The sequence below is a fragment of the Rhinatrema bivittatum genome, chromosome 8 (genome assembly GCF_901001135.1).
Source record: "Rhinatrema bivittatum chromosome 8, aRhiBiv1.1, whole genome shotgun sequence".
In the NCBI taxonomy this organism is placed as follows: domain Eukaryota; kingdom Metazoa; phylum Chordata; class Amphibia; order Gymnophiona; family Rhinatrematidae; genus Rhinatrema; species Rhinatrema bivittatum.
Window position 1 is genome coordinate 79219665 of NC_042622.1, and position 13726 is coordinate 79233390.

The following is a 13726-nucleotide window of genomic DNA, read 5'->3' on the forward strand; positions in this document are numbered from 1 at the left end:
TCAGCCGTCAGCAGCTAGACCCCGGGGAATGGGAGCTATCCCAGGAGGCTTGGAATCACATTTGGACCAGATGAGGATCCTTCCCTCTGGACCTCATGGCAACCTGCATCAACTCTCAGACGGATCGGTTCTTCAGCCGAAAGAAGGAAGTCGGGGCGGTGGGCATAGATGCCCTGGTTTGCAAGTGGCCACTGGAATCCTCCTGTATGTCTTCCTGCCTTGGCCGCTGATTGGATGAATCCTGCGGCGCATAGAAGCTCATCCCGGTCCAGTAATCCTGGTGGCCCCGAAGTGGTCATGGCGACCGTGGTTTGTGGATGTGGTCCATCTTGCAACCGAAGGTCCGTTGCGCCTGGCTTATCTTCCGGACCTCTTTCATCAAGGTCCCATCTTTTTGGATCGGGAGGATCGCTTCTCTCTCATGGCCTGGCTTTTGAGAGGTGGAGGTTACGAATGAAAGGGTATTCAGAACAGGTGATTTCCACCCTACTGCAGGCCAGGTGGCCTTCGACTTCTATGGCTTACGTCCAGGTGTGGAAGGTGTTTGAATCCTGGTGTGATCATCAAGGTTTAGTGCCATTGTCTGTGTCCATTCCTCAAGTTTTGGCTTTTCTGCAGCAGGGGTTGTCAAAAAGCTTGGCTTATAACTCCTTGTGGGTTCAGGTTTCGGCCGTAGGATGTCTCCGAGGTCGGATAGGCTGCAGACCCCTGACCAGTCACCCAGATATAGCCCATATTCTGAAAGAGGTAAAGCATCTTCGTCCTCCGATTCGTAAGACGTGCCCGGAGTGGAATCTCAACCTAGTCCTATGGGTGATCTGTGATTTCCCCCCCCCCCCCCCCCTTGAGCCTCTGGGGCACATCTCTCTGAAGGACCTCACCTTGAAGGCAGTGTTTTTGGTGGCCATTTGCTCTGCTAGGCGTATTTCAGAATTGCAGGCCCTGTTCTGTAGGGATCTCTTCCTGAGCATTTCAGCGGATAGGGTGTCCCTGCGTACAGTGCCCTCCTTTTTGCAGAAAGTGGTGTCTACCTTCCATGTTAATCAGACCGTGGAGTAGCCTGGTTTTCCCGAATGGTCTCGTGACTCGGCTTTGGGAAGAGATCTGCATCTTCTCGCTGTTTGCCGGATTCTCCTTCGTTATTTGAAGGTCACTAACTCCTTTCGGAAGTCGGACCACCTTTTTGTTTTGTTTGGGGGTCCGAAGAAAGGTGAGAAGGCATTCAAGGCATCCTTGGCTCGCTGGCCAAAGGAAATGATTTGCTTGGCCTGCATCGGCAAGGGATGTTCTGTTCCAGCTGGATTGAAAGCTCACTCGACGAGGGCACAAGCGGCTTCTTGGGCGGAGTGCCAGCTGTTGTCGCCTGTAGAGATTTGTAAGGCCGCAGTCTGGTCCTCCCTGCATACCTTTACAAGACATTACCGCCTGGATGTCAGGGCTCTGGATCAAGCGCTTTTTGGAGAAAGTGTTCTGTGAGCGGGTCTTTTGGGTTCCTGCTCGGTGTAATGTGGCTTTGGTACATCCCACTGGTCTGGACTGATATGGGTATGTACAGGAAAGGAAAACTGGTTCATACCTGCTAATTTTCGTTCCTGTAATACCACAGATCAGTCCAGGGACCCACCTGGGTGCTACTGCTGAAAGACTGATTTACCTGGACTTAAGCAGCTGTGCATAGGAAGTCTCTCAGAATGCATTTATGCCAGTTCAGTGATAGGAACCGTGGTTCGGACCTGGGGTTTTCAGGTTCGAGGCCTTTTTTTTGTTTTGGCCCTTGAAGGTATTTCTTTCATGTTCTCCCTTTTTTGGGGAGTTAAATGGTTTTTTGTCTGTTGTTTCTTGGCTTGGGTATGGATAAATACTGAGGAGCTGCAGGTGGCACACTTGGATATAGCAGTGCCTCAAAGTTTTGTTCTCTGCCTCCATCTGCTGGTGGGAGTGCATAACCCACTGGTCTGGACTGATCTGTGGTATTACAGGAATGAAAATTAGCAGGTAAGAACCAATTTTCCTTTCAAAGTCCAATCTTACAAGCTGCCCTTCAAGGGTTTGCTTTTGCTTGGCAGTGAGTTGGAGAAAATGGCACACAAATGGGGGGAGCCCAGGTCCCTCACTTGCCAGAGGACAAAAGCTGGTTGCCCGCACTTTTCAGACAAGTCGCCGCTCTTGAGACTACTGGCATTTTTGGCAGATCTCAGTCCTTTCACTCCCGAAGGCCTGAAAAAGATGTGGGCTCTGGAAGTGGAGCCCCTCTATTTATTTTCTCCATTAAAATTTGCAGGTTTACCTGTTGGTGCAGGAGATAGGTGGGCACCTATCTTGTTTTTATTACACGTGGGTCCAGATTACTTCAGATTAATGGTTCCTCGAAGTGGTTTAGGACAGATATGCTCTAGAATTTCTTCGCATTCCTCCAGATACCTTTGATATCTCCATGCAGCTGCCCTCAGAAGGAGGGTAGCAGTGGAAGCTACATTGTAAAGGTTGTTGAACCTGAATCTGCCAAGATTTGCCAAGTGGCGACGTGGTCATCTTTGCACACTTTTTCCAAACATTACCGCTTGGATGTTCAGGCTAGGGAGGACACTGCATTCACAGGGCAGTATTTACTGTACCGCTGGCAGCCTCTTCGGGATTAACTTTGGCACATCCCACTGGTGGGGATTGGCCTGCATGAATGTGGAGGAAGGAGAAATTACTACTTACCTGATAATTTCCTTTCCTTTGAGGGCAGGCCAATCCCCGACCCGCCCTAGGCTGCTGATGTTTCTGTTTTGGTTAGCCTCTTTGGAGCGAACTTTGAAGACTGGTAAGTGGCTTATCTAGCCTTTTAGTTTAGTGAATGTTATTTCTTTTGGCTGAGCTCCGCGCTCCTGTTGGGTTGGAAGTATGGATGGTGGATTGTTAATGATGATGTTAAAGTATAGTCAGCTTGTCCCCAGTTTGGCTTTTACAGAGAATACTGGTGGGCTGATGTCACGGTGGGACTATATATCCGTGATGTCAGCTTTTGCTCAGACTCCATCTGTTGGCAGAGGTACATAACCCACTGGTGGGGATTGGCCTGCCCTCATTAGAGGAAAGGAACTTATCAGGTAAGTAGTAATTTCTCCTTATGAATGTTGGTATGTACTTTGGATGATGTGGCTTATAAATGTAACATATATAAATACCTTGCACAGTTACACCTGACTTAAGCAGGGCAGAACTTGTGCATGGTAACTTGGAGGGGGAGCCCTCCCCCAAGCACCTGTGCTCAGTACATGTAAAACTACATATAAAATTGAATTATACTCATACTTTTATACCCACTGACTCCGATTAATTTTCAGAAGCAATTTTACACACACACACACACACACACACACACACACACACACACACACACACTGTTTTATGAGCATAGAACCTTTTGAAAATTAGCCATGTTTCCCATTGGTAGAAAAAATTGTATTTAATGGAAAATAACTGCTTGCATGTGAGTATTTTAAAGCTGCTAGAGCTCATGAGATATATCTAGTAGACTCTGTACTGTTGGTTATTTTATGTTGTCTGTGTTGGTAATCTCTGTCTATGGTTTTAGTCTTTTACACCATACAGGACTGCACAGCGTCCAAAAGTAACTGCTGTTCAAGTGGGGTCTCACATCCGAGTAGGTGACTCATTTGGCAGTGAGATATTGCCCTGCCTTTTGGAGTGTTTCTCTCTACCTCACTGAAGCAGTGTTGGGAATGATAGATGTTGGGGTTCTCTTGTCTGAAACTGATTGTCACTCAACCTTTTTAATATATCCCTGTTAATGCAGCTCTTGCCTTCTCTTTCCTGAGTATCTGAATGGGTGTGTGCAATCTGACTTGCAAGGTACAGCAGGACTTTCCTGCTTGTGCACATGTTTTTGATCTTAATTTCTGCTGAAATTTACATGGTCAATGTCTTGGGTAGTTTAAGACACACATGCCCAGTTTGTAAAACATCCTATTCTGAGACCCCTAAAGGTTCCTCTAAAGCAAATTCATGTCTAATACTTTGAGATGTTACTGAAAGAAATGATTTGAGACTCTTTTGGCTCTTCTAGTTTGTTTAATTATCTTAATATAATGCTTTTCACTAGTTAAATCAAAGCTGTTAACAAAACTAAGTTTATACAAACAAAATTTACAAATATAAGTACAAATAGTATAAAATGGAATTAAAAAATCTTTTTAAAACTAAATCAATCAAATAAAATATGTCCAAGAACTTTGAGTTGTAGAATTGGTTTGCTGAAGGGTACTGTGTGTTTTTCTCTTCCAAATATTGAGTCAGGTTTTTTGTTGTGAGGTTCACACCTGCCCAATCCCATTCTGTCTCCTGAGGCAGTGTCTGGGAAGTTGGGGGAGAGGGGTTCGGTAAGAATGTTGTTTGTGGTGTTTACAACTGTTATAGAATGGTGTTGATTTGTCATCTGCTTCTCTCCTTCAGACTCGCTTGCTGGAGTTGCACAGGCTTTGGGAGCTCCTATTGCAGAAGATGCGGGAGAAGGGAATCAAGCTACTGCAGGCACAGAAGTTGGTGCAGTACTTGAGAGAGTGTGAGGATGTGCTTGACTGGATCAATGACAAGGTAATCAAAATTTCATGGAGGGATCTGATTTGCAGTCTGACCTGAGAAATGAAGCATTTTTTCCATGCTTTGTAATCTGTATGCTTTAGATAAGCTGCACTGGTTATTATACAAATGTGGAGTATTCTACATTCCCAATCAGTGCACCACAGTGGAACTTCAGGTGTGCTGGAAAATGTACAGGCTATCAGCAGAGAGAGAGGGGGCCAGGCTGCTTCCACCCATGGCAAAGTTTTTGTCTTTTCTTTCCCCATTCCTTGTGCAATTTCCTCTTTCCAGCAGGAGTTGGTAAGCAGCAGATCTTAACCTGCTAATGTCTACTCCTGCTAGCTTCCCTTTGAAGTGAGAACTGTGCTGGGCCAGCAGATCTTACAGGATTACAGGGCTCTGCAAAGTTCTGGCTTCACAAGGAAACCAGCATAGGAGGAGAGGCTGCTTTGATTATCTGCCCCTCCCCCCCATGTTGGCCAGAGGTGATCCTGTATGGGTGGGGGGGGCAAATGATTGGGGAGAGGTGGGATGGGAGGCAAATGGGCAGATGATTCTGAGGGAGGGAAGAAAGGTAATTATGCTACTGGATTGGGGGGGGGGGGGGGAGGAGAGGGAAAAATTAACCCCTCTTCGTCCAGTCAGACAAGTCTAGAAAAATGGGTTATGGTAGATGGTAACAGAGACCAACAGGTTTGCTGATGTCACCCCTTACATCCAATCCCAACACAAAGAGCGTATAATAGGTCCTAAAGATCAAATCCAAAACACACAAAAGGCACCTCTTCTATCAATTGTAAATCAACTAAGGCGTGCAATCAAACAGTAAATATATAAAGGAAAAATTTTTTGTTAAGGCAGGAGCCGCATCTGCAAGCCTGTCGACGTGTCTAACCTCACCCGGTCAGACCGTCCGATCTATTCTTCATCTGCGGCTCTTACCCGGCCGTGAAGCCTATTAGTTGTTGTGAAAGCAATAAAGCCTTAGAAATGTTTTTTCATAAATGACAATTGTTAACAAAGAATAATGTCCCATTCCCTGTACGTACCAGGATCAGTCCAGATGGTGGGTTATGTCCCCCGTCCAGCAGATGGAGTCAGAACAAGCTTCGAGGGCGTCACCATAGATACCAGTGCACCCTCTGCTGGAGCCCAGTATCTTTCTGACTCCAGCAGATGAGAGTTGGGGAAGCTGCTGCTTCCCCAGGGCTTACAGGAATTGGGTCGTCTTCTCCTTTTTCTTTGCCTTTGTTTCACAGTTTTGGATCACGTTTATAGAAAGTTTAAAAAAAAAAAAAAAGGTTAACTTTTGGGGAGGCGTGACTTGTAGTTTGTTCTGCCTCCTTCTCTGCGGTCCTTCTGTTTCCTATTCCCCTTCCCTGGAATTGTGGGGGTAAGTTTTCTTCTATTTTTATGTGCCTTGCCTTTCAGGTACTTTTGGTTATTGCGGCACTGCTTCCACAGCAGTCCCTCTGCCACGTGGAAGCTGGTGGTGCCGGCCTCTCCACGGAGGCTTCGGTCGTCCCGCGGCCCCGCGTCGACTTACTTTTCTTTTTGCCGGGGGCCTTGCAGTAGGGAAGGGAGATTCCCCTGCTGCCGTTCGGGACGACGCTGTGGGTTGTGTAGGCCATCCTGGGCCCCCCGGCGGCACTTCTTCGCCTCAGGCGGCTTCCTTTGGGCCCCCCACCACGGCGCTTCTTTCCTCCCCTGGCAGCCATCATGCCACGGCCGTCCCGGGGTCGAGGATATCGCGCGAGGGCATATGTGCTAGGTGCCTCCCCGGTGAGGAAGGCACCTCGGAGCCGGTCAGCTCCTTCTCTTTTTTTTGCCCTCAGCGCGGCCCAGCCCCTCCGCCCTCTTTGGCGGGAACGGCGGCCATCTTTGATTTGCAGCGTGAGGAGTTTCCTCACGCGCAGGAGGAAGGAAGAGACTCCCGGGAGGGCTTTCCCCCAAATTTGTCACCTGCGACCCCCCTCCCGGACCAGGGAACCTCAACGGGCTCACCTGCTGCTATTCCCTCGGGCTTGCCGAGGTCCTCGCCGGAATTTATCCTCCTGATGCGCAGCGCTTATTTGCAGGGCCTGGAGGCCCCCGGGGGGGCTGCCCACGGGCCCTCCCCCCGCGAAGGCGCCGCGTCTCTCGACTGCGTCACAGGGCCCGTCTGACCTCGTGGGTTCGGGGTCGGAGGCCCCACGCTTGACCGCCCGGGTCCGCTTTGCCCCTGCTGGGGCGGGTGCTTCCTTGGCTGCCCCAGTTCTGGGGGGCGATTCCCCAGGCTCTCTGGACCCTGCCCCTCGGGACGCTCATCCGGAGGGGGATGACCCTCGAGCGCTACGCATTTTCCAGAGGGAGGAGTTAGATGATCTGATCCCTCAGATCCTTGCGGAGCTGGACCTGGATCCGCCGCCAGACCCACCAGCGCCAGTGGCCCCGGTAGTCTCGACGTCCTCTAAAAAGGGGGATCCGCTCTGAGGCCGCGGCCCCGGGCCTTTCCCACGCACGACTCCTTCCTGCAGCTTAGTGAGTGGGACTCTCCGGAGGCCTCCCTAAAGGTCAGCCGAGCGATGAAAAAAAAAAATTGTATCCACTCCCAGAAGACTTCCTGGAATTTATCAAGGTACCGAAGGTGGACTCGGCGGTATCTGCTGTCACCAAGAGGACAAGCACAGCACTGCGGGACACCCAGGACCGCAAGTGGGAGATTTTTCTCAAAAGTGTCTTTGAAGTCTCTACTCTAGGGATGCGTGCAGTCATGTGCAGCTCGCTTGCACAGAGGGCCAGTCTGCGCTGGGTTCAGCAACTTCTCACGTCTCAGGATTTGCCTCCCGAAGAGACCGACCAGGCGGACCGCCTGGAGTCTGCCATAGCTTATGGGGCAGATGCTCTGTATGATCTCTTTAGAGTTCTGGCGAGGTCCATGGTGTCTGTGGTGGCGGCTCGGCGGCTGCTGTGGCTTCGTAACTGGGCGGCGGATACATCCTCCAAGTCAAGCCTTGGCTCCCTTCCATTCCTGGGCAAGTTTCTCTTTGGGGAGGACCTGGATCAAATCATAGAGTCCCTGGGGGAGAATGCGGTGCATCGACTCCCCGAAGATAGACAACGCTCCTCCCGGTCTTTTGCCTCAGCCAGAACCAGGGCCAGGGCACAGCGGCGCTACAGGGCCTACCGGCAGCCTGGCTCTCGCTCCACCGTCGCCAGGTCTCAGCCCTGGTCGCGTTCCTTTCGTGGGAGGAGGCCTCTGCAGGATGGTTCAGGGCAGGGGCACCCACCCTCAAGGTCCACGCAGTGATGCCAGAGTAGCCCACTCCTCGACTCCCAGCATAGGGGGATGACTCATGGAATTCTACGAGGAGTGGGTAAACATCTCCACAGACCAGTGGGTCCTGGACACTATAAGGAACGGCTACGCTTGGAGTTGTCCGCCCTCCGAGGGACAGGTTCCTCTTCTCTCCCGGTGGTTCGGACCTCAAGAGGATGGCGGTGCAACAAACACTAGACCGGCTGCAGAACATAGGGGCCATTGTCACCGTCCCCTTCGGCGAGGTGGGCTTGGGACATTATTCCATCTACTTCGTCGTGCACAAGAAGGACGGTTCTTTTCGGCCCATCCTGGATTTGAAGGAGGTAAACAAATCCCTGCGAGTCAGCCGGTTCCGCATGGAAATGTTGCGGTCTGTGATTGCAGCAGTGCACAAGCAAGAGTTCCTTGCCTCCCTAGATCTGACGGAGGCGTACCTGCACATTCCCATCCTTCCGGCTCACCGGCGTTATCTCCGCTTCAAGATCCTCGGTCAGCACTTTCAATTCAGGGCCCTGCCCTTTGGCTTGGCGACCGCCCCTCGTTCCTTCACCAAGATCATGGTTGTGGTGGCGGCGGCCCTTCGAAAGGAGGGTCTACTAGTGCACCCCTATCTGGACGACTGGCTGATTCGCACACGGGCAGGCTTCAGTGACCAGGGTTGTTCAAGTGCTCCGCTCCCTGGGCTGGGTGGTGAATCTCTCCAAGAGCTCCCTCGTGCCCTCGCAACGCTTGGACTTCTTGGGAGCGAGCTTCGATACACGGCAGGGCATGGTGTTCTTACGTCTGGACAAGGCCCAATCCTTGAGGGAACACGTACTTCGGTTTTCTGCCTTGTCAGAACCCACCGCCTGGAATTATCTTCAGCTCCTGGGAGTGATGGCCTCCACCATCGACATGGTGCCCTGGGCATTTGCGCATCTGCGATCCCTGCAGGCGTCTCTCCTCTCCCGTTGGAAGCCAGTCTCTCAGGAGTATCAGGTGATTCTACCTCTTTCAACGACGGCCAGGGACAGTCTGGTGTGGTGGTTGGTCCCGTCTCACCTGGCTCGAGGCGTCTCGCTCGAGGTGCCCAATTGGGTGGTGGTGACTACCGATGCCAGCCTCGTGGGATGGGGTGCCGTCTGTGATCGAAGCGCCACGCAGGGGACGTGGTCGCCAGCGGAGGCGAAGTGGCCGATCAATCGCCTGGAGACCAGGGCAGTACGTCTAGCGCTCCAGCGTTTTCTTCCCATGGTCCGGAACCAGAGGTAAGGATTCTCTCAGACAACGCAACCACAGTGGCCTACATCAATCGGCAGGGTGGGACGAGGAGCAAGCATGTCTCCCTCGAGTCAACGCTTCTGATGGAATGGGCAGAACTTTATCTCGTCAGGATCGCGGCCTCACACATCGCCGGGGTGGACAACATTCAGGCGGATTACCTGAGTCGTCAACAGCTGGACCCCGGAGAGTGGTCTCTCTTCGAAGCAATGCACCTCCTGGTTCGCCGTTGGGGGACTCCGCACCTGGATTTGATGGCGACCTCCCTCAATGCCAAGGCCCCCCGCTTCTTCAGTCGCAGGAGGGAGCGCGGCGCGGAGGGGGTGAATACCCTGGTCCTTCCGTGGCCGTCAGATCAGCTGCTCTATGCCTTCCCTCCCTGGCCCCTGGTGGGCAAGGTTCTTCTCAGAATAGAAAACCATCGAGGAGCCGTAATTCTCGTCGCCCCGGAGTGGCCCCGTCGTCCCTGCTTTGCAGACCCTCTGCAACTGGCGGTGGACGGCCCGATTCGACTGGGACATCTTCCTAGTCTACTACACCAGGGCCCGGTATTTTTCGAGCAGGCAGAACACTTCTGTCTTGCGGCATGGCTTTTGAACGGCGCCGCCTCCGCAGGGGCTACCTGGAGGTGGTGATCTCTACTATGCTGCGGGCCCGTAAACCTTCTACCTCCGTTGCCTACATTCGAGTCTGGAGGGTCTTCGAGATGTGGTGTTCCAACCACGGGGCCCAGCCTACGGAGGCGACGGTACCCCTGATTCTTCAGTTTCTTCAGGATGGCTTGGATAAGGGGCTCGCCTATAATTCACTCCGCGTGCAAGTGGCGGCCCTGAACTCCCTGATACAGAAGGAGATCTCTCTACCTCTTCAGCCGGACATCGCACGTTTCCTCAAGGGGGTCAAGCACCTATGACCACCGGTCAGGGATCCCTGCCCCTTTTGGAGCCTCAACCTTGTTCTTCGGGCCCTGTCGGGCTCGGCCTTTGAACCGCTCCGCGGGGCTACCCTTAAGGACCTTACTCTCAAGAAGGTATTCCTCGTAGCCATCTGTTCAGCTCGCCGCACCTCGGAGCCGCAAGCATTGTCCTGCAGGGAACCTTATCTTCGATTCTCGGACGCGGGAGTCTCCCTTCATACGGTGTCGTCTTTCCTCCCGAAGGTGGTTTCGTCTTTCCACTTGAATCACACAGTGGAACTTCCTGCGTTCGCTTCCGATGACCCGAGGTCTCTTCGTCACTTGGATGTCAAGCGCGCCCTGCTACACTACCTGGAGACTACCAATGACTTCCGGGTATCCGATCATTTGTTTGTGCTCTGGTCGGGGCCGAAGAAGGGATCACAGGCATCGAAGACGACCATTGCGCGCTGGATAAAGGACGCCCTTTCCGCGTCTTACATCGGAGCGGTTCGCATCCCGCCTCGGGGCGTCATAGCTCACTCCACGCGCTCTCAGGTGGCATCCTGGGCGGAATCTCGTTCCGTATCCCCTCAGGTAATTTGTCGTGCAGCGACATGGAAATCGCTGCATACCTTCTCGAAACATTGACTACACCTGGCGCCTTCAGCTCCTGGGCACTTTGGCGATCAGGTTCTCCGAGCAGGTCTCTCAGGGACCCACCCGTAATAGGGAAGCTTGGGTACATCCCACCGTCTGGACTGATCCTGGTACGTACAGGGAAAAGAAAATTATTCCTTACCTGCTAATTTTCGTTCCTGTAGTACCAAGGATCATTCCAGACGCCCACCACTCTGGGATTTTGGCTCCTGCTCGGGTTCTTACATGTAGCTGTCTTTTCAAGTTTTCTTATTGATGTTCACAGCTCCTCACAAGTTGGCTGGTTGTGGCTTATCGTTGACTGTTCCTCGTTGTGTTTTTCTGTTCCTTCATAGTTAAGTGTACTTGATCCAAACTGTTTTTTGCTCTGATTGGGCTTTGCTATTCATTATACTGAGCTCCAGCAGAGGGTGCACTGATATCTATGGTGACGCCCTCGAAGCTTGTTCTGACTCCATCTGCTGGACGGGGGACATAACCCACCGTCAGGACTGATCCTTGGTACTACAGGAACGAAAATTTGCAGGTAAGGAATAATTTTCTTGTGTCCCGTTGATGTTTATAAACAAAATTCCCGACAGCGGCTGGTGTTTCGCTGCATGGCTGGCAGCTTCGTCAGGGGTAACAACTTCCTTAGAAACTGACTCCAGGTCTCTCAATGGTATATTCACAAAACAGCTTTCACAACAACTAATAGGCTTCATGGCCGGGTAAGAGCCGCAGATGAAGAATAGACCGGACGGTCCGACCGGGTGAGGTTAGACACGTCGTCAGGCTTGCAGATGCGGCTCCTACCTTAACAAAAAAATTTTCCTTTATATATTTACTGTTTGATTGCATGCCTTAGTTGATTTACAATTGATAGAAGAGGTGCCTTTTGTGTGTTTTGGACCCCTTATATCCAGCCATGCTGACCTCAGCCTGCCAGTATTTTCTGTCTCCTGCTGTGGCTGAGACCTAATTAGCTGAAAAAGAATCCAGGTTTGAATCGGCTCCTGAGGTGAAAGACCAATTTTTCCCTCAGTTGAGCAAGTGCCAGATTTACAAAAGAAAGGAGAGAGGTGATGCAGCTCCTGAGGTGAAAGCCTAGTCCATACTCTGTTGAGCAGGTCCTGGCCTAGGGTGCTTCCAGGATTTTATTTTGGTTATTGGGAGGTTTCAAGCTTTGTCTGTTTCCCTCATTTTTCCCCTTCTTCCTTCAGGCCTCTTCTTCTCTCCCCTCTTCTCACAATTCTCTCTGTAGTTTATTGTAGTGGAGCTTCTCCTTTAAGATTTACTGCATGCTGATGCTGGCTCAAAATAATAAAAAAAAGTGAGAGAGAAAGAAGTGTTTGGCATTTTTATGCCTTCTGACTGCTTCAGTTTGAGTACTTAGAGGGGGAGAAGGCCAGCTCATTCGGATGTCCGGGTGAGTGGTATTTCACTGTGGTAGAATTCGTGTAAAATTGGAGCCTCTGTGGGAGGGAAATGGCTTCTGAAGAGCGCACTCTACACTGCTTGTAATTTAAGATGGACGTAGGCGGGAACGGTTTCTAAGCTGTAGAGCAACTGCAGCAAGGCCAGATGGGACCTTCAAGGATATGCATACAAGGCATATCCTTGAAGCAAGGCCAGATGGGACCTTCAAGGATATGCATACAAGGCAGCAACTGCAGCAAGGCCAAATGGGACCTTCAAGGCAACTGCAGCAAGGCCAGATGGGACCTTCAAGGATATGCATACAAGGAATCGACTAGGCAACTCTCTTCAGCAATCCCATTTTCTGAATTGGGATGGGCAGCTATATCTGGAAGGGAAGGAGAGCTGAGGCCTCCTATCCTCAGTCCTGAGTCAAGGAGGCACTGCAGTAGATACCCCTTTCAGCAGCAGCTTCTAGCGAGACAGTGTCTGCTCCCCCTGTGCTGGAGGCCTCATTCTGAATCTGGGTCATGGTTTCTAAAGAAATTGTGAAATGCCTGCAGCAGGCCTTTGCTTGGGAATCAGGTGTTTAGTTCTGAAACTGCTTCTGCCCTTGGCTGAGGGAAAAGGAAGGAGGTGGCTTAGCAGGGAGAAAGGTACCAGAAGATATTTCTAGTTCTGCTGAGTCAATCTTGGATTTTAATCCCACGCCACAAGGTGATAGAGGGAAGAATGTGAATGTCCCCCTGAAGGGGAGGATTGTTCCTCCATGCTCCGGCTCTTTCATACAAAAGAATTGGCATCTGACTTCCCAGTCCTTGCATACACTAAATATTTCAGAGGATAAGAAAAAGTAGTTCTTTACACTAATGGAGGACCCTGTTATGATCTGGATTAGGAAGCAGTCCAGATTCTTCCTACTTCATAAATCTGTGAAGAATTTAATTAATCTGGAGTGGGAGTCCCGGGAAGTGAATTTCAAAGGAGATCACTCCTTAGCCAAGCAGTACCCTTTAGACCAAGAAGAAAAGGACAGATTTTGCTTTGCTAGAGTAGATGCTTTGGTCTGTTCTCAGAGGATGGTGATCCCTGTAAAGGGAAGTGCTGCCTTTAAGAATTCTCAATGTAGAAAAATAAAATCTATGCTTAAGCAAGCCTTTGAGGCCGTTAGCATGGTGCTGCAGATCACAGCATGCAACTGTATAATGGTGAGATCCAGTTTACATCTGGCGCAGCATGAACAGGAGGATGTTATGAATGATTCCATCAATTGGAAATGAAAACTATTTTTCCTGCCAATTTTCGTTCCTGTAATACGACGGATCAGTCCAGACTGTGGGTTATATCCCCATTCCAGCAGATGGAGGCAGAAGAAAAAACTTGAGGCGCTCGGAATTACCCATGAGCACCCTCTGCGTCCCATCAGTATTAAAAATATCAAAGCAGAAAAAAAACTCAGAACTAACTGAATGGATCAAGCAAAAAACTCCCAACCAAATAGGGAACTATATACAAGTTGCCATTAAAGCATATATTTCTGTAGTCCAAAACTTGCAAATGCAAATCCCGAAGCCTTCAAGAAATTTGAAATCTTGTTATACCACTGATTGAAAAAGCAAGAT

General features: G+C 50.6%; 1 protein-coding gene across 9 annotated transcripts in view; it reads left to right on the top strand.

The window, feature by feature from the left end:
* The window catches only part of SPTAN1 (spectrin alpha, non-erythrocytic 1), a 457019-nt gene that overhangs the window by 46858 nt on the left and 396435 nt on the right, over nt 1–13726 (top strand). For all 9 annotated transcript variants that reach the window (XM_029611329.1, XM_029611328.1, XM_029611326.1 and 6 more), the window contains one exon: nt 4462–4602. In XM_029611329.1, coding sequence (XP_029467189.1) covers nt 4462–4602 — 141 coding nt within the window. The remainder of the gene's footprint in view (nt 1–4461; nt 4603–13726) is intronic.